Source organism: Trypanosoma brucei, chromosome 11 (assembly GCF_000210295.1).
Source record: "Trypanosoma brucei gambiense DAL972 chromosome 11, complete sequence".
NCBI classification, from domain to species: domain Eukaryota; phylum Euglenozoa; class Kinetoplastea; order Trypanosomatida; family Trypanosomatidae; genus Trypanosoma; species Trypanosoma brucei.
The window spans coordinates 3,874,925-3,900,611 of record NC_026744.1 but is presented as its reverse complement, the minus strand read 5'-3'; the positions used below and the strand labels follow the sequence as shown (position 1 = coordinate 3,900,611).

Below are 25,687 nucleotides of genomic sequence, written 5' to 3'. Positions count from 1 at the left end.
CTCGTGTGGGAAAATAAGAAAGTAAGCGAAGGATTGTGGAGAAAATCAAAAAGAAAAGGAAAACAAAAGGAAAGAAGAAGAAAAGACCCAGGAAAAAGGTATCGCACAGTAGAAAGAAAAAAGAAAAGGGAATGCAGTGGAAGAAAGATGACTTATTCGAAGGGCTTCGCAAGTTGCCGCGTACCCCGGAGGAACTGTTCGGTCACCGAAACAAACTCAATTTTATTCTGCAGAAGCGGTTCTTCATAGCACCGGATATGGTTGAATTAGCGCTTAATCGGCAGAATGGTGAGCAGTTCAACCGGTGCTACGCTAAACTAGTAATGCAGGCTGTAGCGAAGTTTAACAACACCACCCGCAGTCAACTGAAGGTTCGCGTCGACCCCCGACTTCCGAAGGGGCTGCAACTCATTCAGCCAGATGACAAAGATACCGGAGCAAACTTGAAATCCAAGAAATCAGAGAAAGCAGCAAGCGGGCGTTTAAATGCATTTAGCAACACAACTTCGGGGCAACAACGAAAACCTCAACAGCGTCAGCAGTCGCGATATTGCAGTCCCCAAAGCGGTGGGGTATCTCCACGAGTAGTGATGCCAATCGACCCAGCCGAAAGGGATTGTCTCTACGCCACTTATCTTAGAGCTCGGACCCCACAAAGTGGTACACCTGATTATTCGGATATGATGCTACAGAGCCCAAGCTGTGCAACTGATGGTAAAACAACCATGTTTTCTGAAGATGGGTCGAGCGCTCTGCGGTCAGCGACGCGCCGCTCCGCGGGTGATGTCCATTTTGCTACTCCACCGGTATTTAAGGGGTTTGAAAGAACACTTGAATTGACGCCAGCTGACTCTCCTACCGAAAGTTTACCTCTGCATTTCTAGGTAGGAAGTGACTGTCTTTCTTGATTTTTTTTGGTATTTTCAGGGAAACATCGTCACGTGTGCTCTTAGTTTTGCATAAGCGTGAATATATGCAGACAGAGGTGGGCACATGAACATTTGTCTCTCGTCCATCTATGTACGCAGTTATACGGCGTGGCTAAGTAAAATATTATATATATATATATGCATATACGTTGTACTTTTATTTGGAGATAACCGATCCGTTACAGTCGTCTTCGTCTGTCCATTATTTTTTTGTACCTGTCAAGTGATGTATCATAATGTTGTATTGTCACTGATTTTATTTCGTCACAGGGAGCGCATGCAACTACCAAACGAGGTTTTGTTGGGGTTCAGGGAGGAAATGAGAGGAAATATGTAGTGAGGGAAGGGGGAAAGGAAAGGCATTTTTTGTATCTCTACTTAAAGGAGCGGTTGATTTTGTTTGTGTTGTTTTCATTATGTTGCCTTGTATTTTTTCCCGTTTTCTTTCTTGCTATACCCATGTAGCTAACCCTTCCCTTGAAGGACATGATTTGGTTCCTACTGCGGGACTATGTGCCCATTCGGCGGTGCCCCCCGTATTTGTACCTTTATTGTACCTTTTAAAAGATATGTGTACATTTTTTTTGAATATATCGCACCTCCTCCGATACACTACACTCTGGTGACTACTTGTACTGTGTTTCAATGCTCATTGTAACATTTCCATGTTCCTCTCTATTTTCATTGTTATTTTTTACCACTTTATGTACATGTATTTTTATATTTTTATAAAGAATTTGCGTTTGTTCAAGGGCTGAAAACTTTTACGGAAACACAAAAGGACGTGTGAAAGCTGAGAGGGCCGAAGATGAGTTTGCTTTTGGATGACGATGATGAATGCAATCCACCAACGAAGGTTATGCGCACTGAACCTGTTATGGCAGATTCGATGTTGCATAATGGGGTGCCAGTCGAAAGAACAAATGTCATCGCAGAGGGTAATAGTTTAGCGGCGGAGTTGAATATTGCACGCCGTGGTGGAGATGGTGTGGAGAAAATGGCTGCATTTGCATTTGCCGCTGGGGTCGTGAAGGTGAACCTCGTCGACCGGTTAGACCACCCATCACCCAGTGGTGCCACCACCACTACCACAACAGCCACCACATCACAGGAACAAACACCTTCCACATGTTTCAGGGGAAATAATCCACCTACCGTGCCGAAGGTGGTAAAGGGCGATGTGTCGCCGTCATCACAGCATGGCTCGTCTGCACTTCTGAGCCCATTTTCCGGTTCCCCTGACCATCCCAGCTCTACAGACATTATGGAAAACAACAATGACCCCACTTCTGCGGTTCCCACAGTTTGCGAACTCTTTCCACAAGGGGATGCCATAAAAAGTGGGATTAGTGGAGTGGGAAATACAACGCCAACTGGCAAATCTCCCTTACGTGCTCAAGGGGGCATTCCAACACCTCCAAAAAGTCAAATGAAGTTATCCGATTTCTTTGCCAAAATGGCATGTGTAAGGAAGATGTAATGGTGATGAGTCTAGATGTGTGTGTGGGCCATTACCTCCCACTAACCCGGGCACTTTGTTTTGGTCATCGCAGTTATATATATATATATATATATATCAGCCACCGGGCACTGCTGATATTTATAGACTTGCACAATTGGTTTGAAAACCTTTTGTTATATAAAAGAAGAAGGAGGACGTTTCATTTGAAGGGAGTAGTTCTGCAGAGCTGAACAGTTGAACAATATCTCGAAAATGCATGGGAAAATTTGAAGGGCGTACTGAAGTGTGATTTTGCTGTACAGAAGCAGTGAATCCACAATGCGCATAATGAGACGTGCGTTGCGCGTATGTGCTCATCGCATGCTCTCATTTGGCGCAGCTCAAGTTCACAACTCTACCTTTTTTAAAAAAGTAGTAGATTAAAAACATAATGCTGTACCTGCCCGTGGGTGTTAACCTACGTGAGCAGTCTCTAATTTGTCTTCCATTTTTACTATCTTGAAGTGGTGGTGCCACTGCCCTTGCTCGAATTGTATGCTCTCTCTCTCTCTGTCTGTGTGTGTGTGTGTTATTTTTTTTTTTTTTCACGGTCGCCATTTCTATTTGTCTACCTATTATTACTACGCAAGCATGTGCGTTACCTCCCGGCACACGAACAGCGACGTTGGAACGTAATATTCCTCGAGTGGCGGCAGGATACCACCCTGGTCTTCGCACACATACTGCCCTTCTGTTTTAGCAGGGCACTGAAGTTCGAATAATGGCTGCTCTGCGTAGTGTTCGTTCAAAGCAACAGGTGAACAAATTCTGCAGTGTGGGCTCGGCGTTGCTTGGAGACGCGGTATGTTTTTCCATCAAGGAGTGGGATAATACGCTCCGAACTCTGGAGGCTGCGCGGTGTGATTCCCTCCTTTTACCACCCTTGGCGTCACTACCCACTTCAGCGGTGTGCGAGGCGGTTAGGCATTACCATAACGTCTACATGAAGGCATCACAACTGATTGTCCTTCGACCATTGCATTGGAGAAAATGGCAAGAAGGGCTTTGTGAGTTTATGGATCATACAAACAACAACGGCACTGATGGCGGAAACAGTAGTAATGGTTCAAATACCACCCTTCACACAGGATGTTGTGAATTGGAAGTTCTGTGTGGCGCATTTCTTTCCCAGCAGCGTGAGCAATTTGTTGTTGCTTTCTGGGGTACTGTGGATAGTTGCTCGCTGCGTCTGAAACTCCTTGTCTCCCGATTCCCTCACGAAGATGAAATCATCTCCGTCTCGCCTGTTGCAGGAGACAGAATGGATGGTAATGGCGTGGACTTGGAAGAAGTTCGTATAGCAGCAGAGGAGAGTGCGGATGATATGGGGGAGGGTGCCATTCTTTTGCGAAAACGGTACTTCCGAGAGCTTTATAGTTTTCAGAGGCTTGCTTGCGAATCAGCCCATCTGTTCGGTTTCTATGCTTCTGTGGGTAAGGCGGAGCGTTTGTGGCTTACTGACACTTTGCTTCTGGAACGGCATGAAGAAGCTGCAGAGGTACTTATCAGGCGTAGCTTCAAGCGTGACTTTGATGTCCCTAGTTTGGAACTTGTTAGTGGTGAATTACTTGAAGATTACAAGTCGTTTGAGGTCAACGAGTCGAAGCAGCGAGTGTTACTGAAGAGGGCGGGGGATACTCTTAAGGGGCTGTGGTGCATTCTGGCTCATGACAAGTTCGTTAAACATCAATCGCAGAGCAAATTGCAACAAAAAGGAGTTGAGGAGGAATATGAATGTGGGGTTGAAGAGGAAGAGAGGTCGTGTGGCACTGATGCAACAGCGCTTAAGTTTCCCGAAGAACTCGTGCGTTGCATTAGTTGCAAAGCCGTTAGATCGGTGACCGCATTTGCAACCGCTGTGCAATCCATCGTGGAGTGTAATCCGTCGTCGCCACCTTCTGCTAACCTGGAGCGTCTTGAGTTTCTCCTCTCATTGTTACTGAGATGGTTTGAAGCTTACACAGGGGAACGTCACAGGGGCGACATCCCATTGTTTCTGGATACGGATCTTTGGGAGTTTCTGTTGCAGAGACACACAGAGTTGCTCAAATGGGTGATGTCTGCTTACTGTAGTGGAGAGACCGATGTGGATTACAATTCGGCTGTGGAGGCTGTGCAGTTTGTGTGCCTTTCTGTCCTGCGGTGCCTAGACGTGTACAAGGCTGCCGTGGTGTCGAAGCGCTGCGAGGAGAGCGTGAAGGACAAACTTAAATGTGTTGCAGGGAACACGGTTGCTGAGTGGTTGAAGCATACGGCCATTGGCACATTTCTTCGTGGTATTCGACATGCGTGTTCTGATTTATGTGCAAGTGGAACGCGTTTTTGTTTGAGCATCCCGTTGATGTTAATTGTTGTTCGGAGCTCCGTTGTGGAGTCGAGGATGCTTCTTCTGTGTCACGGAATATCCTGCGCAGTAGACGTCAGGCAGCTGCTCCTCCCCATGGTTGACCTTGGTTTCAAAGAGATGAGTCAACTGGACAAAAACGCGGATGGAACTCTGCTGACGAGCTGGGTAGGGTCCATGACTTCTGTTTTGAATTCACTCCGTCGTACTCTACGCTTACATGGTGCTGAGCACGCACCTGCGGATGATTTTGTTTGCGAGTTGCACCGGCACTACCTTTCACTTCAGCGACTGTCGCCCGCAGCAGTGAGCGACATTGTCACTGATGCCTGGACTGATTTCCTTTCTTCTGGCTTTGTTGTTGAGGGAGGCCTTCGTGGCAGTCGCCGCGTTTCCCTCTTTTCTGTGAGTAGTGAAAGGAGAGCAGCACTACATGGGGCGCAACAAATGGTGAATGGCACACATGTTGATGTTGGCCATGAGGAGCGAGACTATAAAAGGCTGCGTAAAGAGTAATCAACAAGGTTGCATGCACTGTGCGTGCGTCTACACGTCATTGCAGTTGGTATCGGGGCCTTTCCTTCAACTGTTTTCGTGTGCATTCATAGGAAGACACATGAATGTGCTCGCACGTTCGTACAAACTTATCTGTAACTCATTCCATTTCATTTTTCTCCTGCACATTCCGTAATTACTCGGTTAAGGTGCTCCCAATACTGCAGATTTCCATTTTACCACCTTCTGCCTTTTTTCCTCTTCTCTTCAGCATCCCAGCTCTAGTGGCGGCAGAGGGAGGTTTTACGTTTCTTTCGTGTGGTCTCTCTCTATATATATATACATATATTCAAGTTATATGTTCGCTGAGTTAGACTTCGATGCTGAGGCAGATAATTCCTCCTCCGCACCGGGAGGTGTTTCTGAGTGTGCTTGTTCTTCGTCGATTCAAGATAGTGGCAGTTCTTCTGCCCTAACGCCTAATGACGACGCTCTCTTGGTGCAGTTACATCGCCCAGGGAGCGAAGGTTTCTCCTGTGTGGCGGGGCCTGCTGACGGTGCCACAAGAATGTATGATGAAAAACTTATTAACGGAGATTCGTGGGTCAGTGATGAATGCCACTGTGTCTACTGTGAAGTGTTGAAGGCGTCATCGAGTCTTTCAAAGTTGCAGGGGCGGTTTAAAAGGGATTTGAGGCCGACAGGGGACAGGGTTGGGGGTAGGAAAACTGTTGTTTTGCTACTTGACCTAGACAACTACGGTTTCAATCAATTCAAAAGCGTCCCACCGCGGAGAAGTGAAGGCAGTAACATCAATGTACTGGATCACTTATTTGTGTGGAGTTTCTTTAGCTCATGCTTCGCACGTTATCATGGAGTGTTGCCCGATGCACATGTCGTTTGCCAACGCAACAGCGGGTCCGAGGCTGATGCCAGACATAGCGATGTGAATAACTTGAATTGGGGCCAAGGAAAGAAAAGCGTGTGGAAGCACCTCGCGGACGAGGGGCGTTTGCACTTTACACCATGTGGTGGTCAACAGCAGGCAGCTGACGGTGTCATTATGCAAATTGCGTACGCAATGGTTCATATGCCTTTGATCGTTGTGAGCGGTGACCAAGGACTTCTTCGTGCCATTAGCGAGAGGAGGCGAGTAGCAGGGAGGAAAACTTCCCGTGACATTATGGAAAACGAACTAACCTCCCAGTTGGAAGTAATCAATGTTTGTAAACACAATAAGAAATTCTTTCCGGTATGGCGGGATTTGGAGACGGCGGTGAGACGCATCATTCATCATAAGTGATATGCATTTTTGCCCCGTACACCACTCTTTCCCGATGTGGGTTTGAGGGTATGTTGCGCACGACGGGAACCGCGTATCACTGCGCTAGGTGAAAACGGTGACATTGTATGAGGTTGTATTGAGTATTTTTTTTTGTTGTTGTGTCACGATTTTCACTGTATTTAACATGAACCGCTCTGACATGGGTACTCAAATCGGCTGTTGTCAGTTCCAAGTAACGTTAAACCGTTCACACTAGCTTTGTCACTTGTCTCTATAGGCTTTCCATATTCTTTTATACCGGTACTGTATTTTGTTTACCTTCCTCTTTGTACATATTAGTGGACTCATTGTGAATGCCCTCAGAATCTTTGGCCGATGTCGACTGCAAAATTAACGAGATGCGTGATCGTTTAATGAACATAAGCCAGTGCCTTCAGCGTGGTGAAGAATTTGATGCTGGGTTTGTGCCCGGCAGATCACCTGAAGTTTATCAACAGGATGAAAGGAATAGCATCGTTTCACACGCAGCTGATGAGGAACTCCCCCGTAAACGCCAAACTTCGATTTCATCAAGTGCGGAGCGCATCTTTACGAAGGAAGAGAAACTATCAGTGCTCCGTGAAGAAGCGGGTGATGGTAACATAAAGACACTTAACACTTCACGAAGGAAAGGGAGCACCACAGCACTCGTGGAGGAGGTAGAAATGTGTGACTCGGGCATAAAGGAGCAAGAGAGCATCAAAACAACGTATCAACTTGGAGCACCGTACACAAAAAATAATAACATTAATGGGGGTCCCCCACAAGCGGGAGTTTTACAAGCGGAAAGACAGGTGCACGTGTCGTCGTCTCAACCCTTAACTCATCTGGTAGGTGGCTCTTTTGACCCCCTCCAGGCAATGGAGATCCGTCTCCGTGAGAAGCTGCGCAAAAAGGTATCAAGCAGTAAGCACCCTTCAGATACTGTGGGGTCCGTCAACAACCTACCAGTGGAGCAACGAAATATCTCAAACAGTGCTGCAGAGAACAGCCCGCTGCATGAACCATGGACTGCCACAGCAGAAACACCTAGTAACAAAACGCAAGGGCCAGTCGGGGAAAGTTCTGAGAAACAATACAAACAGTATGTGGACAAGGGTTGTGGTTCGTGTGCGTTAGACACAGAGTATCTGTGCGCTGGGGAAGATAAACGCCCTACAGTCCGCAGCAGTTCCGTTGTTACTGAAGTTTCTCGGCCTCTGGTTTCGCGTGGGTCATGCCAACACCGAGTACAAGGCACAAACTTCATGCGCCCCATTTTCGCCCGCGCACCGCACTCTCCAGGTTCTCCTCGCGTTACCGAAAAGAGTGTTTCGTGTAAAAACACGATTAGGGGAATCTCAGGACCTCGAGGAAGGACCCCATCACAAGTCGGTGGCGACCCCGTCCGCCCTGTTTTGCCGCGCAAAACGGCTCCGCAGAGAACCGTCCTGGACATTTTAACGGGAGCAGAGCTCTTTGCCCTTCTCAGACTCCGCGGCGTCATTGTTTCTCGTGGTGATACAGGGGAGTACCTACTACCAGAGGCCCGATGTCATTCTGTGTATTTATCACCCGAAGAACACCGCCAACTCTTGGACCTGCGCACTAAACTTAGAGCACAGTGTAGTCGGAACCCGGTGGAACCCAGAATCCGGGGTTCACCCATGCAGCAACGGGCCGAGTCGGGGCCTACACGAAGAACTGGTCAGATGCATAGAACTTCGGAACTGCAGTGCAATCTGCGTCAGCGATAGATTTATAGAATAAACGGCAAAAAACAAACTGTAGGCTCAACTCAATATTTCTTGTTTAGCCGTTTGTCTCCATTCCCACACGCCCCACATCTGTCACCTATATGCAGTTATCATAATGAATAAATATGCTGACTTTTAGATTTTCAAAATTGTTGTTTAATCTTTTTATTGTTTTGGTGCATGTTGGCCAGTTATAAATTTTATTTATTCGTTTGTACACCTGTTTTACCTTCACTACCCGAGAGGAGTAAGTGCATATGAACCCAACGGCATGTATTTCCTGTTTGTTAGTGTGTACTGTAGTTGTTAAGGGGGACTGCACACCGTCACTGCTGCAGGCTTAGGCCACCACACAACTTACTGCTCTTTTCTTTTTTTTTCTTTCATTGCATGTTACCTCTAATGTCGTGAACCTCCACTGTCCGCGTTGGTCGCTTGGTTAATGCTCGAGCCACGTCATGCTCCTCAACTCCACCAGGACTCTATTGCTAACGTATGGAAGACTGCTTTTTGCACCGGGGCGAGAAGGACGGCAATCCCGCCTTGCGAAAGGTGTTTCTGCTTGGACCGTTGCTGCAGAAGGTGAAAAAGGGGGGCAGCTTTCCCCTGCACCGGAGAGTACTTCCTGTTGTGGGACTGCGGAAGTCAACGAAATCAAGGAAAGAGACACGAAGACCTGTCGGCAGGCGTCTAGCGCTGGCCACAACGACCTGGGGCTTCAGGAAAAGGAAAAATCAAGCGGTGATGAGTCAGCTTTTTCGTCACTCGGTCTCAATGAAGAGAAGCGGAGGGCTCTCACGCTTGTCCTTGATGGAGCTCCGCTTTTCATTGGTGGTGGTGCTGGTGTCGGTAAGTCATATATGATCCAGAGTATTGTGACAGCGTTAAGGGCGAAGGACCTTGACGTTGTCGTAACGGCATCTACCGGAATAGCTGCACTCAACATTGGGGGAAGCACTTTTCACAGCACATTTGGAGTACGAGTTACCTCCGTTGGTAACAGTGAGACAAACGAATCATGTGCCGTCTCGATCCTTCGCTACAGCAAGAGTCTTCTTGCCAAAGTGGACGTTATTGTTGTGGATGAAGTATCGCTTTTACACGCTAGACATTTGGAGGGGCTGGATATTGCCGCCCGCGGGGCACCTGGAAGGATACCTCACCTTCCATTTGGTGGCATTCAAGTTATATTATGCGGAGACTTCATGCAACTAATGCATAGCACTGAGAATTGTACTTCTCAAGATGGCGGTGGTGATGCAGGAAGCAAAATTGGTTACCGAGGGGACGAAACCACCGAGAATACAGCAGGACAAAACAGAAGCGACGCAAGCTCTACAGCTGCTGTCACAGACCAGGGACATATTATGTCGGCGGTGAAAAATATTTGTGTAGGTGAGCGTCAGCGGACAAGCAGTGGTCTAATCTTCGAGAGCCCTCTCTTCTTAACCTGTTTGCTTCACCTTCAACTTTGCGAAGTTAAGCGGCATGGTGACACCGCATTTCTGAATGACCTCAACAAGCTCCGTCAAGGTGTTCTCACTCGTCGCATGATGCGGTCTGCGTTGGTTAATCCGGAAGATCCTAACGCCATCCAACTCTATCCCACCCGCCGATCTGTGGCGGCGTTTAATGAAAGTAAAATGCTTGAACTTGACGGGGAGGAACATCTATTTCGGAGTATAGTTGAGTCAGCCGGTCTTTCCGGCCCCAAAGGTCATGCATCGCCGAACAGTCGAGGAGCAAACGACGTCGACGGTTGTAATGATGTGGTGGTGTTGCACTTCCTAGAGAAGATGAGGTCCTCCCGAAGATGGCAACGGGAAGTGAAGAAGTTTGTGGGACAGATATGCACGCGGTGTGGCATTTCCGGTATAGCCACTTCTGTAGTAGCACCTCCTTATAGTTTAAGACAACCCTATCTGAAAGTCTACGTACACTTTTGTGTGAGTAAGCAGTACGATTGTCTCTATCCAGTGGCTAAAATGAAAGCAGAATGGGAGCGTAGTTATTACGGTACCACGCCCGAAAGTAAATCCGCTCGAAGGTTTTTTGGTAGGGTGCTGTTTGAAGTGAAACATAAGGACTCCCTCAGTACTTTTCTGCGCGCCTCCCTGCAGCAGGCATACTCGAAGGTGATAGAGAGTGATAATGTACTCCAAAGCAAGAGACTAAAGGTCGGTTGTAGGGTAATACTACTGCGAAACTTAAGCAATGAGTACGTTAACGGCTCTACCGGTACCGTCATCGGCTTTCAACCTGTAAATAAATCTCGGCATTTATTTCCCAAAGGTATCAGAACCCAACTTTCGCGGAAAGTGTACGCCTCTCTTTCACGGAGACCAGTGGTTAGTAGTGGTAGTTCGGCCGGGTCATCAGAAAATTCATACGGCGGCAATGGGAAGGAACAGGCGCTTGACGTTGTCAACTATGACGACGTTATTGTTCCCATTGTGCGGATGGACGCTGACGGAAAGGATGTGGCCATACCTTGGTTATCCCTTCCGCTACCGGATCTGCAAGACCGAGTGTTTTGTACTGCACGTGTCGTCACAATGCCCCTCGTACCTGCCTATGCATTTACTGTACACAAGACGCAAGGACTCACTCTGGATCATTCTATACTGCTAGACTGCAAGGGGTTCTTTCCCTGTAACCATATCATTTATGTTGCTGCGAGTCGCGTGAAGAAGTTCTCTCAATTGCGCATGATAAATGTCTCCCCCCGTATGGTAACTGTTCATCCCGGGGCACTGCATTTCTCCTCGTCACTTCCCAACGTTGCGGAGGCTGAGACAAAGTGGAAGAAGTGGAAAGAATCACAACGCATGGTTAATAATGGCAAAGCCCTTTCGGCGTCTAACCCATCCGTCTTGGAGCTTGCACTGTACTGTGCGACGTGGAAACACCACAAGTGAGATATCGTTTTTCGTGCCCCTCCCTTCCATTCATCCTCTGTGTTTGTTTTTAGTTGTGATTCTCTTCTTGTTATTTTTTTGAATATATATATTGTAATTACCCAATTATTTGCACTCTTTTTTATTTGCGCAAGCGTTTTGTTGTATTCATCTGTCTTAACCAGTTAATTTTTTTTTGCTAAACTTCCCCTCCTTGGCAGTTTCCACTGTCGTGTTACCATGTTTTTTTTATTTTTATTCTCACAGGTCCTACAGTCTCGATTTTATTTTTTATTTTTTAAATGGCCTGAACTGCGGTTGCCTTACCCTGTCTTCCATCTCTTTTTTTTTTGTGCATGTGTCATCTAATATATATAGTCATTTGTACTTTTGTTTTCTTTTAAGCGGGACTCCCTTGATAGAGGTCGCCACCATCATATCTGTTATTGACTTTCTAAAATATTCAATTCTTTTCCGTAACAGAAACGGAAGAAGGTGTACGATCATTGAAATATCTGCCTTTTTTCTTGCTTTAATTCATTCATTTAATCATTTATTACTTCCTTTTCTTCCTTCCCCATTTAAGACTAGGTAGTTTAAAGGAATCCGACATGTCGAAGTTAATTAAATTGGATTGTGGCGTCCAACACTATGCATGGGGAAAGGAAGCCGCGGAGAGTTATGTCGCTAAAATGAAAGGTGAGGGAAATAAGGAGGGTAAGTATGCGGAACTTTGGGTTGGAACGCACCCAAATTGCCCATCGAAAACGTTTTCTGGACAAAATTTGGATGACTTTCTAAAGAATGACAACAACATGTCACGATTTGTTCACCCCAAACAGCAAGCAGATCCACGTTTCCGTGATACTGTGCCATTCCTACTCAAGTTACTGTCAGTGCAAACGGCTTTGTCTATTCAAGCACACCCAAACAAACAATTGGCGGAGAAACTCCACAGGGAGAATCCCGAGAAATACAAAGACCCCAACCATAAACCAGAGTTAGTGGTGGCACTGACGCCTTTCGAAGCACTGTGTTGCTTTCGCCCGTTAAAAGACATTCTCGAGTTCTTGGAATCCGCGTCCCCGTTGAAAACTCTTTTGGGGCCCGCTGCCGATGTGCTACCCGGAGAGGTTGAAGATAGTGAAGCGATCAAACATATGATGGATATTGTTTACAATACCGATGCAAAGAAGCATGCAGAGGCACTACAAGAACATGCGGAGGAGCTGCGAAGTAGGGGTGGAGAAATGACTAAAGAAGATAGTGTTTTCTTACGTGTCCTTTATCAATATCCCGACGATATGGGTTGTTGGATGGTGTACTTCCTCAACTATGTGCAATTAGCACCAGGTGAGGGTCTTTTTTTGGCTGACAGTGAGCCTCATGCCTATCTGTTTGGAGATAGTGTTGAAATAATGGCATGCAGCGATAATGTTGTGCGGGCGGGGCTCACTCCAAAATGGAAAGATGTGCCCACCCTGTTGAGGATGTTGCGTTACGGCACTGATGGTCTTGAGCGTGCAAAATTCGAGCGCTATCGAGCCCCCGAGGGATCAGAATGGGAATTGCAACATTATTCCCCACCCAGAGAGTTTCAAGACTTTTCTCTTTACCGCATTGAACATCGTGTGGAAAGGCAGGGACAAACACACATAAAACTTCCAACGGTTGGGTTGGGATTTTGCGTGGAAGGATGTGGCATTGTAAACGGGGAAAGAGTGCGTTTGGGTGAATGTTTTCTCGTCCCTTATGGTGACCTAAAGATTGAGGCGTTTGGCGATTTTCAGATCTTTGTGGCATCCATGAATTACTCTCTCCATTCGGCATCGCATATGTGAGACTCGGTGTGTTGGTGCAACGCAGATTATCAAAATAAAAATTTGTAGATGCGGACGGCAAAGACAAGTTAGCAGAGTATCAGCAAAAGTAAAAGAGAAAAATAATAATAATAAGGGGAATGCAGTAGGTAACGCTTGTTATTATACTTAGTGTTCGGACTATGCTGCTGTGTAAACAGTTGCAATATGTACAATAAGGTGAAAGGGGCTCAATTAATAATGCAACATTTTGTGATATAGAACTGGTAGGAAAGGGGGGTGAGTATAGTTTTGGATGGAAAGGCACCATCAACTAATGTCGCCTCCCTCCTCTGTCCTTCCACTCGTCTAAAATGAGAAAATTTGTTGAATGCGTGCAACGACAAAGTAAAGGGATGCACAAATTGTCGAGTTTGGATGAAGGCGATGTGCCTGGCGGAAATATTCTTCATTACGATAATTTACGGTATATTTTCTATTTTAGCGAGAGGGGAGGTGCGATGTTGCATCAGGGTTGCAATAGGTTGTGGTAACCACGTGTTGATTAGGATCTTTCAACACTGAATGTTTCTCCCCCCTTTTTTTACTTATCTATGCTGCAATGTTCTCTTTTTTTTATTGTTTTTTTTTGTGTGTGTGCTGTTACTTGTGGATTACTTTTTCCTTCAGCATATCAGGTACCCGTATGGATAGCGTTCCTTTATTTATTTACATTTTTTGTCGGGTTTGGTTGGTTGTGCTGTATTGTCGTTGTGACTGCGCGACAGACTTTTTTTTATTCTGCTATCTCTCCCATACTGGATCGAGGAAGGAAGATAGGAAAGAAAAGTGGAAAAGTAAGAATAAAAAGAAAGACATGATCAGTTTTGTTATGAGGAGAGATGGTTTGGACCTCGTCCTCTTCCCCAACCTGTACACGGGTGCTAACCCACTGTGCTCGTTAATGAGGCACCGTAATATAAGTGTGTGAAGCGCGAATTTGTTTATAATATATTCATGGAAGTGGCGGTAGGTGCAAAGTGGTGAGGTGACCGCGGCAAGGGCAGTTATTTCATTCCGAGGAATATATATATATATATATATATATATATGCACAAGAGCTGTTACGAAATCATTTCCTGAGAAACATAACCAACGCTTCCTTCTTCTGGTACTATTATTTCTCACACACACGCACACTTTCGACTGTTAAGAACCCATTTACATCATATCGATTATTCACGGTGACGGTTGTGCGAGTTTCGTATCTCCGCATACGTAGAGCTGCTAATGTATTTGCCTCCCATGATTGCTATCGCAAAAAAGATTTTTCTTTCTAAATTGGTCAGAACTTATCCTTCATTTAATTTCACTTACTTATACGCGCACGTATACACATGTAACCGCCTAAACAGGTGGTTGTTAATAGTAGCTGTTGCACAGTTACCATTCGCGTAGTAGGCCGATAAGTGCAGAAAAAGAGAAGTGTATGTAAAGGAGGCGCTGGAGGGATGAGTACTAAATCCTCAATTTCACCTAGTGTAAAGGCACCAAAGGGTGCTGTAACTGGTGTGTCGCCATTTCTCCGCTCACAACAAGAGTTGCAACAAAAACTCCACTGTGATTATGTTCTGCTGTGGTACAAACGGGACCCAGAATCTATACCAGGGCAATGCCCAAATTTCTTATGTGTTGGAGAACCTATTCCAGTGAAGTTGTCTCACCACGTCTTTATGCAGATGGCATTCGGGGTGCTGAAGGATCGTCTGTGGAAGGGAGCAACCCGAAAAACTAACATCAGAAAGGGAAGTACAGCTGGTGCACCGGAAAAAAGGCAGCATAGTGGAAATTCCACAAATTCCTCGGAATCGAATACAACCGCGACGTCCGGCGAGCAGCCGTCAAACAACACAACCTCCTTTACGTCACGTGAGCAGGACGCCGTAGCAATGTACTGTTTCTTGTGGCAGTTCACCACCAAAATGCTGAAATCTCAAGAAGAGGCGCTTGCATTGGCACGGAAACACAAAAAAACTGGCGGTGTGGAACCGTCCCCGTCTGTTCGAATGACGAAGCAGCAACTGCGTTTACAGTTACTTCTGGAGTACGGTGTGGATGTGCAGAAGGTGCTTGGCGATGGCCTCCCCACGACAGGGGCAGTACGTGATGAATACTGCAAGGAGCTTCTGACGGGAAAAGTGTCGGAGGAGGAATTTCTCAACCAACTTTCCAAACCCGCAGGTATGGCGCAAACGTGTGGTGTTATGTAATACCCGTCTCTATGTGTAAGTGATTTTGTATCACACAGACATACAAGTACGCTGTGTTCAGTTACTCTCCTCAACTTTGTGCTGCTATTCTTACCTCAATTACGCAAAGCGTTTTTTTTATTATGTGCGTTGAGGCCATACACGACAGCGATCTTTCATCCTTTCTTTCTTCCTTTGAATATCTTGTGTACGACTCTTTCCATTTGGTCAACATGCATACCTTGTTTTATTTCGTTGCATTTTTCTTCCTTTTTCGAGCCAGATATGGAAATGAGCGACGGGAACAGGGTGCACGTCGTGATGATCGGACCAGGGCTTATCCTCCAATTGTGGTGTAGAGTACTTGATACACTTTGTGTAGCGTGCTCTGTATATATATATATTTCACCTTTCCATTAATTTGGTGAGTTTCTCGCAAGCGCAAGGCCTTGTGTTCTGTTCGCACCAGTGGTGGTACCATTGTGTGTGTGTGTATGTGGCTGCATGGCGTGAACTACCGTGTTGTTATTATTAGTTTTTGATTATGGCTTTTTGATCAAAATGTTGTTGCTGTTGTTTTCGTGTGTGCGACAGTGACACCGCAATGATGTCTGGTCCCACTTCGCTCATGAAATTTCTTCTTTTGGATATGTATCATCTGAAAGCCGCGATTGGATGCCCCCAAAAGTTCGGTATTTTAATCAATCCCTCCGCCATGTGTTATGGTGGGAGCTGTCACTTTTGTTTACCTCCTCGACAACGCTGTTCTGTTTTCATCACGAACTGATTCTTTACTTGTCGTAGTTGAGTTATCAACTGCTGTTAGTACTTGCGCCGACGAGTCTTCATTTCTTGGTTTATGAAAAAATTGGTAATTTAATTTTCTTTCAACTTCTTCATAGCGCCAATCGCGGGGCAAAGGACTTTTGCACATATTATACATATTTCGACCTCAACGATCTGGAATGGTGCGACTACCACCAATAGTACAGGGGTCCCAAGCGGATGGTATCCAACGTCGTCAGTCTGTTGCAACTGCACCGGCTGCGAGAAGCGCGGCCCGTCGTGGCAGCATACGTTTCAAGAAATCACTCATTTACTGGAAACTTTTTTGTGCCTCAGCTCCTCTGTATTGTGGTCCACTGGGTGAAGTGGTTGGTGAAGTTGAAGAGGGTACAGTTATACGTGAAACTCGCCGGTACAGGGATCCATTTGGGAATTGGTGGGTGGCTTCGCGCTCAGTAGATGATTCGCTTTTGTGGTTACTGTTCTCATCGCCGCCTTCCTCAGATGGTGAAGTTGGTCAGTGGCGCAGGGTATACGACCAGCAGGACCAAGATATACCAAGCAGTCCCCGCACTGAGGAGGTTGCCGTACTTGGCAGTTATTCCATTCCACCTGAAGTGAGCACAAAGGAGCTTCCTTCACTGGATGATGTACATCAGTTCATTCGTGTTTTGGGTAAATCTTGGCGAGCGATGACTTCGAATCCCGCGGCGCATACGCGCGATTGGAACACACAGTACCAACAGTTGGTGGAGCAGAACCTTTTTGCAGAGCGAGAGGCGAGCACTTCGGCCAGAGATCAGCTTCGTTGCTTTATGGAGGAGTTCAAAGCAGCTGCTGAGGAGGCGGCACTGGGCGTTGTAGCAGAGTTAGTACTTCCAGCAGAGTTACGATCAGGAAGGGGAGTTACTGGGGAACGAAACTACTTCGCACGTAATGGCCTCCTCGTTCGAGTTATGCTGGATGACTGCGACGACGAAGAGAACAAAGGCAGTGAACAAGCGTGGCAGGTTGCCACACAGTTTTTTCTTGCGCAGCAAGTGTTATCGTTAGAAGCACCGAAGCAACTGTTTCAACCCTTCCGACGGCGCTCGTTACATTTTGTGGCGTCCGGGTTTGTGTTTTCGCTATTGCACCGATTGAATTGCAGAACGTTGTGTACTTACCGATACAGGAACTCGAGCGCGGAAACTTGGAAACACCTAACTTTGTCCAGAGGCGACTTGGTGAACTCGGTGCTGCAATATCATTGAAGGGACATGTCCTCAAAGGGGCTGAGGGAAAAAGTGTTGATGTGGCAATGTCCGCTGATGTCGCTCTGATTAAAGGATATGATAAGCGACTCTATATCATAGGTTCCGGTCGCCTGCTTCCACAGCTTGCGCTTCTCGGTAATGAAGAAAACATGAAGGACCCCACCAAATGTAATTTGTGGGATGATACCTTGACGACTTTACGTTTTCGACCAGAGTTCCTTCTTAGGTGGAGTGCTCCACTGAACCCGGATGCCTTCGTCGAATCCACTGCAACCCCGGAGGATAACGCCACCATCGTTGAGGCCACGGAATACATACGAGCGAAGTTAATACCAACGGTGGCAGCGATGGTAGGTTTACATGAACCCATCGACATACCACGCCAGGATGCCGTAGAGTGTACTTTATGTGGTAATACCCTAACAAATGAGCTGCGGTTTGTCGTGTGTCGGAGCAATGAAAAGTGTTGCCATATATGCTCCCATTGCTACGCCAGGCGACTGTCAGAGCAAGGAGACTCGACTCGTGATATTTTCTGTGATGCCGTTAAGTGTGGTGCAGGCTTTCGTGGACCCAAAGGTCTACTGATGCAACCCTCGCTATCGTCAATTTTTCATGCGAATGGACTGAATATGCGGTTTTTGCCTTTTGTATATCATGCCATACCGGCGGGTGCAAAACCCGTTGTGGGACACTACTGTGAAATTGAAATGGTTGCGCGGGCAGCGGTCCGCGTGTTCCGCAATAAGTTACGCTCTACTTCGCAAGTCATAGACGAGGTGAGGCAGATCTCCCAGGACCTCTTTTTAGGGCTCTTGCAATCGTCTGGTCACGTGCCAGAGCGGTTCTGGGCAGACGAAATCGGCCCCACTATAGAGAAAATGTATGGGCCACTAGAGCCATTCAATACAGAAAAGATGGATGTTGAGCTTTTGTACCATCGTGTAGCGGAGCTCTCTGGTATTGTGCTCAGCAGTTCAAGCGTAGAGTCGCTATATGGTGAAGAGCGGCCGTTTCTTCAGTTGGAAAGTGTTGAACCCGTTGTAAAAGTTGTGGTTCCCCCGTATGTTGCAGATGAAGAAGCACAGGAAGAACTCCGAAGGGGGCTCTACGACAGTTTGGGTGAGACACTGCTATTTTGGATTGGCGCCTTCACAGATGGTGTGGAAGGAAGCACAAGTGGCGGCAAACTCCCCCACGAGCCATTCTACCTTACTGAGCAGCCAATCTAAGGATGAGATATTCTGCGAAGTAGTTCGCAACACCTCCGAACTACTTACGTTTCGATACATGTAACTCATCGTTTTCGTTTTTGTTTCAACTTGAAGATCAGTTTGTATTTAATCTGTACGTAGTGCCCTATACATCGAAAAGTCCATATTGATTTCTTTATTCGGGTGTAAAACTGTGGGTTCACTTTCCTATTTGTTTATTCCCGTTAACTGGTATTACCCTTTCTTCTGGTTATTCGGTAACGACAGCCGCATATACTACTAGTGGGGTAGATGGAGGTTATTGTGAGTTGTGCTGCGGTTAGTGTAAATTCACAGAATCTGTCCCTCACCACTTCTTTTCGGTATTGTTGGTATAACTTACTTCACTGTTTTGACTGCTGTTGTTTTATTATTATTATTTTTTTTACATTTTCAAAATAAGTATATTTATTATAAGCGATTCCACCAGTTTCCACTGTGTAGCACAACATCACTATTTAAGTTAGCTCCACTATTTGCAATGTTCCACGATCTGACTAACGTGACCCAAAGCAAGCGTCAGGTGCATCCTCATCACATGCATGAATCTGACATGGAGGTAGCGGCGCGAATGACGGCACCGGTATTTACTACTGATGAAGGCATCGCAGAAAAGTTGGACCAACTCTCCCGTAAAGTGGATGCTATTTATGGACTTATGCTGCACCTGGTTCAGCAAAGGCAATTACCCACCGCACCTGAGTTACTAACCTCTACATCACAAACCTCAACAATCGAAGCTGTGCATCCCGCCTTTCCTGAAGAGGAACCCAACTTTGTTTCGATGCTGAGTAGTGCCATGCCACACGCTACGCACTCTGCCCCTCAGTTCTTTGAATCTCCTACCCATGATCCACTTACCAGTGGGACGATAGACACCGTTACGACTCCGATGGTTTCCACAAGGGACAAGGAGGAGGAGCACATAAAAGCTACCGATAACAAGAGGGCCCTATCAAACCCACAGTCCTCGAGTGCCACTCGTGGAGATGATCACAACAACTGGAAGAGACACGACTGCTTCATTTTGTTGGTCGAATTCAAATGCCAACGCATGAAGCGGTGCGTGAGCAGTTCCTTCATCACACCCGGACAGTACGCTATTGTACAGGGAGACCGCGGCCACGATTGTGGTGTTGTCAACCAATGCAGTGAATGGAATGCTGAGAAGGGCTGCATCGTCCGTGAAGAGAGTTTTGACGGCAATGTGACGAATGTGGTGCGGATGAAGGGTGAAATGGGTCGAGTATTGCGCGTGGCAACGGAGGAGGAAGTGGAGCGCCTTTTCGGGGAGATCTCGCGCAATGAGAATCTGGCCTTAAAGACATGCCGCGAGATTGTAGCGCGCCTTGGGCTCGACATGGATGTCGTTGATTGCGAGTATCAATTCGATCAACAGAAGATCAGTTTCTACTACGAGGCATCCCGCTCTATTGATTTCCGGCAGCTGAACAGTGAGTTGTTCCGCATCTTCGGTGTCCGCATATGGCTTCAGAACGTGAACAATTCCGTGAAGAATGTTGTTCCAGCTGGAGCCATGTCACGGGAGGAGAAAACGCAGTACCAGAAGAGTGGCCTCCGCCCTCCAACGTACAAATAAGGTCGCAACAATTCAACAGTGTTTTACTCACATTCTCACGCTGCTGACTGGTGGCGTTGGAGTTTACTTGACAAAAAAGAGGAAAAAAAAACAAGTAAAAATTTCCCTCCTTCTTTCCTTCTTTCTACCTTTCCTCCCTCGAAGAAAACAACATTGAATGGGTAAAAGAGTGAATGATGATTAATGAAAAACAAAAATAAACAAAAATAAATAAATAAATAGACAACGATAGCGGTTAGAATGTGGAGCAGAGGGGGGTGCGTATGGAGACGGAACAAATAAATATCAAATAATTGGTTTTATGTTTCTTGCTTCGTTCCCCTCCAAGTTGCCGGAGGGTAAGGGAAACAGGGACTTAATGTGAATCGAGCGAAAACGGAATTACCATAGAACCAAAACTAAAGCAAGAAAGAAAGAAAGAAGAAAAATATGATAGAGGAGAAAATAATACATGCATACTCTCATACGCAAATAAAAAAGTAAAAGAAACAAAGACAGAAACATGATGAAAGCAAGTGCGGTGGTAATCGATTTTTTTTTTTTAAAGAAAATGAGATTATTAAAAAAAAAATACCTTAAAAATAGGAGAGGAAAGTTGTAATAACAATAATAAGAAACTTCCGTCCACCCTCTTCGTTACTCCTTTCACCCACATCTTCCGCACGTTTAGAGAAGGAAAATAAAACAAAAAATGTGAGAATTTCTGCTCACAAGGTTTCGATAAAGTCATGAAGGTGCCAAAGAAGTGGGGGGTAAAAAGAAAAAAAGAAAAAAATGTTTTGAATTGTGGCCAGTAATTTTTTTTTCAAAAAAAATCTTTTTGTTTTTTTTCTATTTTGATTTCATTTTCCTTTAGACTTATTTCGGTATATGTCATTCTTTTGTTCTTTTCTTTTCTGTTAGTTTCTATATGGTTTGTTTTGCTTTGGCTTTTTTTTTAAAAAAAATATTTTACTTATTTATTACATTTTTACTCTTCTCTTCCCTCTGTGTTTATTATGGCCACATTTTTTTTTTTTAAAAACCCTTTTACCCTCCACTTTCTATCGGTTCTTTTTTTTTTTTCCACTCCCCCTTCATTCCCACCATTTTATAACAGAGCAGCGTATAATTTATAAATTCATTGCTGTTTGTCGCATAGAAGAAAAGAAAAAGTAAAGGAAAGGAAAAGATCGCAAAAGAGTGCGCGTGAAGCACCCTTTACACTATTCCCTTTCCTTTCTTCTTCTTTTCCCATTTCTATTTTCATTTCCTTTTCCTTTTGATTTTTGTTTTTTGATCTTTTTTTTTCTTTTCTCCCCTCTTCTCTTTTCCTCCACTTCTTCTGTTTGAGGTCAATACGGGAGTGCATCAGTCACACATCTGATGGGGGGGAGGGGGGAAAAACGGCGTCATTATTTCATGTTTTCCGTTTCTTTACTCTCGTGTCATTCCTCAACCCCTCCTTTTTTTTTTCTTTAATAATAATAATAATAATTATTATTATTATATATATATATATATATAATAATTTATTTTGACGGCCACTTGATTCTAAAGGAGCGGAGCAGTGACGGAATGTGTTGGATTCATGATATCCGAATAAGGCACAACGGAATCCCAAAGAGGAAAAAAAAAAAAGAACAGCATACTTACAGACATATTTACAGACATACAGACACATATTCGACTACAGTTAACTGAACTCGACTCGAATTTCTGCGGCCTGATGTGAACATGTGGGAGTTTTTGTTGTTTTTTTTTATCATTTTTTTTTTAACTTTCTTCACTTTTTGTAGTGTTGGAGTGTTTTTTTTTTTTAAATTCATTTTTTGTCATTTCTGCGTATCGTGTGGATTCCCCGTATTTTCTTCATTTGATTGTCCACGCAGCAATTCCTCCTTCTGATATGAACTCTTTTTTATTTCGTATCACCTCAAGAGGAGGACCGCAAGAACGTGAAGAAATGGAGCAGTGACGCAACCCCCCCCTTTTTTTTACAAAAAAAGAAAAAAGAAGTAATGGAAAAGAAAGACAAATGATATATATATATATATATATTATTTATTTATTTAAATATATTTATTTACATACATATGCTAAAAGAAAACAAAAGAAAAAGGGTGATCTAAAGGGACATCTTTTGATCAAATTAAGAGGATAGGAATGAAGCAGGTAGAGAAAAGAATAAAAGGAAAAAAATTTTTTTTTGGGGGGGTCAACGAAAAAAAAAGACGAATACTGAAAATATTCCGAAAAAAAAAATAAATATACGCAGGAGAATAAAAGTTTGTCTTTTCCACTTTGCGGAGACCCGACAATCCCTCTTTTTTTTTCTTTTTGATTGGTTTAATCTTGTACTTCAGACGGCACGGGTGAAGGTCGGTAGTTGTTGTTGTTTTCTCTCTTTTTTTTTTCTCCCCTCCCTCTTAACCTTTTGTATTTTTTCACAACGACTTTGCACTACCTTATGGAATGGTTCACTTTCCATTCCCTTCTCTCCGTTACCATATCATTTTTTCCCCCTTTTGGCGTCGCTGTTGTTGTTGTTTCATTTTTTCTTTTCTTCTTTTTTCTTTCCTTTTCCAATCCTTGTAGAGGCTGTTGTCCTCATGTTTTTCATCATCTATCTGAATATGCCACTCCAGTTCGGAGCCTATCCTCTCATTATGTTTTTTTTTCCTCTTCCTTTTCTTCTTTTTTCTAAAAAAAATTATTCTTTTAGTGTTTATTTTCTCATATATCTTTTATTATATATATATATATTTGCATCCGTAGTTTTGGTTCTCCTCCTACTTCCTCCTCCTACTGTTATTATGTTCAAAACAATGTGTTACTCCATAGTTTAGTTGAGGAGGAATTAGTGACGACACATGCTGATGTTTGTATCTGTGGAAACATAACAAAAAATGGCAATGCCGTGTACTGCCAGAGCGGAATATTTCATTTTGATGACGCGCCAACGAGACCGTGCAACCGTTTAGAGGAAAATGTTACACATATTCCACACAATATATATTTATACTACTTATTCGTATGTATATATATATATATATATATTGTGGCGTGTCTAGTCTTTAATTACGGTTTTACAACGATTCGTCGTGGAGGCGTTCGGAAGTAGTTGAAGAGAAGGAAAACAGTCTACTGATTATTGTTTGGCCATTAATCTCTTTTATTAGTAAACATGTCTTACAGTTGTGATTAGTTTCCTGTCTGATGGTGATTGGGCAGTATTATGCTAAGGCTCGGTGCCAAAGGTGTTGTTTGTTGAATGAACAGCATCTTCTTTTCTTTTTTTTTTTTTGTGATACACGTGCCAGTGGCGGCGTTAGTTGAACACCAAATGGCCCAGCCCAGGAAGAAACTAGAATGGAAAAAAGAGGTGCCTTTTGGGCTCACCGCATCGCAATTTGGCATGGCTCTCGGGCTTAGCGGACACATTGTTCACTTTGTGGATTATGTCCGAAATATCGTTGGCACGGAGTTGGAATTTACAGGCAACGCAATTACTGATCACGGTATAAACACTGAGCCAAAGTCGCGTGCGCTGTATGAATTATTAACCGCTACAGCTGTTAGTGACGGTGGCTTCTATCTTTTGGAAGGAAGGCTTCTTGGTTGCTCTCCTGATGGACGTGTCTTTGAGGACGCGCCGCCAGTATCTTCGCAGTTAATGTCGCCATCGCGAAAGGGAAATGAAACCAAGTTGATGGGTGTAAAGAATGGGAAACATCAAGAGAATCCAATATCTATCCGAATTCCGTTCAGGTCAAAGAGTGTAAGGGATGATTCTTTAGCCACCACACCGTCTCCCGATTCACCCACGGCTTCCACATCGAAACGCTTGGCAAGATTGTTGGAAATCAAATCCCCCTATTACGCATTATACGACAGCACCAAACGCTTATGTCACCCCTTTGGAATACCTCAACAGTACCTTTGTCAAATGCAAGGTCAGATGGCGATTGCCGATGTGGATGTATGCGACTTCTTTGTCTATCTGGATAAACCAGTTTGCCAAGTTGTTGCATGGCGAGTTTACCGCAGTGACGAGTTTTGGAGATGGGCACACCCGAAACTTCTCCAAGTAGTGGAGTGGATCCGCGATGGTCCACCAAAGTCACTTACAAAAGACTTTAAGTTTGGCGAGTTCGACTATTCAAGGATTAACGTGGAGCCACTGATTTTTCCGTATGATATATCTAACTCCAAACCAATCTGCGACAATCGACGTTTCCCCTTTTTTGCAAAGTTTGTGAACCCTTACATGGACCCCCGGCGTAGCCGTGAGCAAGAGGAGATCCTGCGGATGCTATCGAGCCCAGTGACACGATTTCTTTTCGACAATAACCATGGACTCATTAAGTCGGAAGGTGTTGAATACGGTGAAGAGGAGATGATGTGGTGTTGTGCCACTGCAGATAGCGCCGGTAGCATCAGCCGCTGTAGAAACTCGCTTGCAAGTCGGTGGTGCGGTGGTGCTCCCAATGGGGCAGCGGCCGGAGGAGGGGAGGTTCTGGTGTTATTAAAACCAGTTGATTTTAGTGATTATCGAGTAACGTGCCGCGTATATACTCCAGGTGAACCGGCATGCTGTGATAGCAGTCAAGGATGCGGCATTTGTTTAAGGAGGTTAAGGTTCTGTGAAAGGAAGTTATTCTCCAGGCTCAATCCATTAGCGTCCCCACCAGATATCAGGCAATTAACCACACCTCTCTGTTCACAGCCTGAGGGCGCCGTATTATCTGTAAGTCAAAGCGATCCGATTGAGAGCGATAATGACCCAATTATTGTCGTCGAAGACGGGGGGACGTCATCATGTTCTTCTGTTGAGGTTATTAGCTGAGAAGGACCTTCTTCATACTGGAAACTTTTCTTTCATCTTTTTTCTCTTTTCTTCCGAAGTACTTTACTTTTTGTGCGCTATAGGAAGATGTGAAGGATTCTTATATACTGAATGTGTTTTACTTCACGTGAACCCCTTCCTTTCTTTCTTCTTTTCCTTTAAGAAAAAAATTCATGACTAAATATATACTTTATTGGTTCCTTTCGTTTTTCGCCCCAACTTTTACCCCTATTAGCGTTTGTGTGTTTTATTGTCCCATTAAATCTGAGCTGTTTTTGTTTTTTGCATTGAAAAACGCCCTTGCATATCTTTTTCTTACTCTCTTTTTGTTCTTCTTTCATTTCTAAAGGCACATTTTTGCACATTTTTTACGCGCGTCAACTCGGTTTGTGACATGCTCTTTTTTTTTATGTTTTCAAAACTAGCATGGAGGTTAGGCACAATGGTAAATTAGAGTCTCAGAAGACGGAAGAATGCCGCTAATATTCGCCGTGTACTATTATACCATAAAATTGGTTTCACAGTTTGAATTAGCGACAGGATCCAGACATTAATTGTGTCAGTTGGAGATGGAAAAAATATATATTGTTTTTTCATGACTTTGTCCAGCCGACAGAGAGAAGCGTTTATTTAAATTGGATCCTAAGGGGTAGGTGGTAAGTTTCGTTACTGTTCGATGGCAAATGGTCG

The 25,687-nt window shown here is 44.7% G+C and overlaps 12 protein-coding genes across 12 annotated transcripts; all 12 read left to right on the top strand.

The window, feature by feature from the left end:
• Nucleotides 1-131: 131 nt before the first annotated feature.
• TbgDal_XI16650 (hypothetical protein, conserved) lies at nucleotides 132-884 on the top strand (the record flags this gene model as incomplete). The annotated part of the gene is made up of 1 exon (XM_011782507.1): nucleotides 132-884. One exon carries the CDS (start codon nucleotides 132-134, stop codon nucleotides 882-884), a length of 753 nt encoding a protein of 250 aa, XP_011780809.1.
• Nucleotides 885-1,737: 853 nt separating this feature from the next.
• Nucleotides 1,738-2,409, top strand: TbgDal_XI16640 (hypothetical protein, conserved; the record flags this gene model as incomplete). Its single annotated transcript, XM_011782506.1, has 1 exon — nucleotides 1,738-2,409. The coding sequence occupies one exon, from the start codon at nucleotides 1,738-1,740 to the stop codon at nucleotides 2,407-2,409; it is 672 nt and encodes a 223-aa protein (XP_011780808.1).
• A 742-nt stretch (nucleotides 2,410-3,151) lies between these two features.
• On the top strand, nucleotides 3,152-5,290 carry TbgDal_XI16630 (hypothetical protein, conserved; the record flags this gene model as incomplete). The annotated part of the gene is made up of 1 exon (XM_011782505.1): nucleotides 3,152-5,290. The coding sequence occupies one exon, from the start codon at nucleotides 3,152-3,154 to the stop codon at nucleotides 5,288-5,290; it is 2,139 nt and encodes a 712-aa protein (XP_011780807.1).
• Nucleotides 5,291-5,627: 337 nt separating this feature from the next.
• Nucleotides 5,628-6,572, top strand: TbgDal_XI16620 (hypothetical protein, conserved; the record flags this gene model as incomplete). The annotated part of the gene is made up of 1 exon (XM_011782504.1): nucleotides 5,628-6,572. One exon carries the CDS (start codon nucleotides 5,628-5,630, stop codon nucleotides 6,570-6,572), a length of 945 nt encoding a protein of 314 aa, XP_011780806.1.
• A 380-nt stretch (nucleotides 6,573-6,952) lies between these two features.
• TbgDal_XI16610 (hypothetical protein, conserved) lies at nucleotides 6,953-8,329 on the top strand (the record flags this gene model as incomplete). Its single annotated transcript, XM_011782503.1, has 1 exon — nucleotides 6,953-8,329. The coding sequence occupies one exon, from the start codon at nucleotides 6,953-6,955 to the stop codon at nucleotides 8,327-8,329; it is 1,377 nt and encodes a 458-aa protein (XP_011780805.1).
• A 458-nt stretch (nucleotides 8,330-8,787) lies between these two features.
• Nucleotides 8,788-11,247, top strand: TbgDal_XI16600 (DNA repair and recombination helicase protein PIF1, putative; the record flags this gene model as incomplete). Its single annotated transcript, XM_011782502.1, has 1 exon — nucleotides 8,788-11,247. The coding sequence occupies one exon, from the start codon at nucleotides 8,788-8,790 to the stop codon at nucleotides 11,245-11,247; it is 2,460 nt and encodes an 819-aa protein (XP_011780804.1).
• Nucleotides 11,248-11,837: 590 nt separating this feature from the next.
• Nucleotides 11,838-13,067, top strand: TbgDal_XI16590 (phosphomannose isomerase, putative; the record flags this gene model as incomplete). The annotated part of the gene is made up of 1 exon (XM_011782501.1): nucleotides 11,838-13,067. The coding sequence occupies one exon, from the start codon at nucleotides 11,838-11,840 to the stop codon at nucleotides 13,065-13,067; it is 1,230 nt and encodes a 409-aa protein (XP_011780803.1).
• A 580-nt stretch (nucleotides 13,068-13,647) lies between these two features.
• TbgDal_XI16580 (hypothetical protein, unlikely) lies at nucleotides 13,648-14,016 on the top strand (the record flags this gene model as incomplete). The annotated part of the gene is made up of 1 exon (XM_011782500.1): nucleotides 13,648-14,016. One exon carries the CDS (start codon nucleotides 13,648-13,650, stop codon nucleotides 14,014-14,016), a length of 369 nt encoding a protein of 122 aa, XP_011780802.1.
• A 520-nt stretch (nucleotides 14,017-14,536) lies between these two features.
• Nucleotides 14,537-15,295, top strand: TbgDal_XI16570 (hypothetical protein, conserved; the record flags this gene model as incomplete). Its single annotated transcript, XM_011782499.1, has 1 exon — nucleotides 14,537-15,295. The coding sequence occupies one exon, from the start codon at nucleotides 14,537-14,539 to the stop codon at nucleotides 15,293-15,295; it is 759 nt and encodes a 252-aa protein (XP_011780801.1).
• A 3,755-nt stretch (nucleotides 15,296-19,050) lies between these two features.
• Nucleotides 19,051-20,169, top strand: TbgDal_XI16550 (hypothetical protein, conserved; the record flags this gene model as incomplete). The annotated part of the gene is made up of 1 exon (XM_011782498.1): nucleotides 19,051-20,169. One exon carries the CDS (start codon nucleotides 19,051-19,053, stop codon nucleotides 20,167-20,169), a length of 1,119 nt encoding a protein of 372 aa, XP_011780800.1.
• A 2,591-nt stretch (nucleotides 20,170-22,760) lies between these two features.
• On the top strand, nucleotides 22,761-22,997 carry TbgDal_XI16540 (hypothetical protein, unlikely; the record flags this gene model as incomplete). Its single annotated transcript, XM_011782497.1, has 1 exon — nucleotides 22,761-22,997. The coding sequence occupies one exon, from the start codon at nucleotides 22,761-22,763 to the stop codon at nucleotides 22,995-22,997; it is 237 nt and encodes a 78-aa protein (XP_011780799.1).
• Nucleotides 22,998-23,422: 425 nt separating this feature from the next.
• Nucleotides 23,423-24,997, top strand: TbgDal_XI16530 (hypothetical protein, conserved; the record flags this gene model as incomplete). The annotated part of the gene is made up of 1 exon (XM_011782496.1): nucleotides 23,423-24,997. One exon carries the CDS (start codon nucleotides 23,423-23,425, stop codon nucleotides 24,995-24,997), a length of 1,575 nt encoding a protein of 524 aa, XP_011780798.1.
• Between the last annotated feature and the right edge of the window lie 690 nt (nucleotides 24,998-25,687).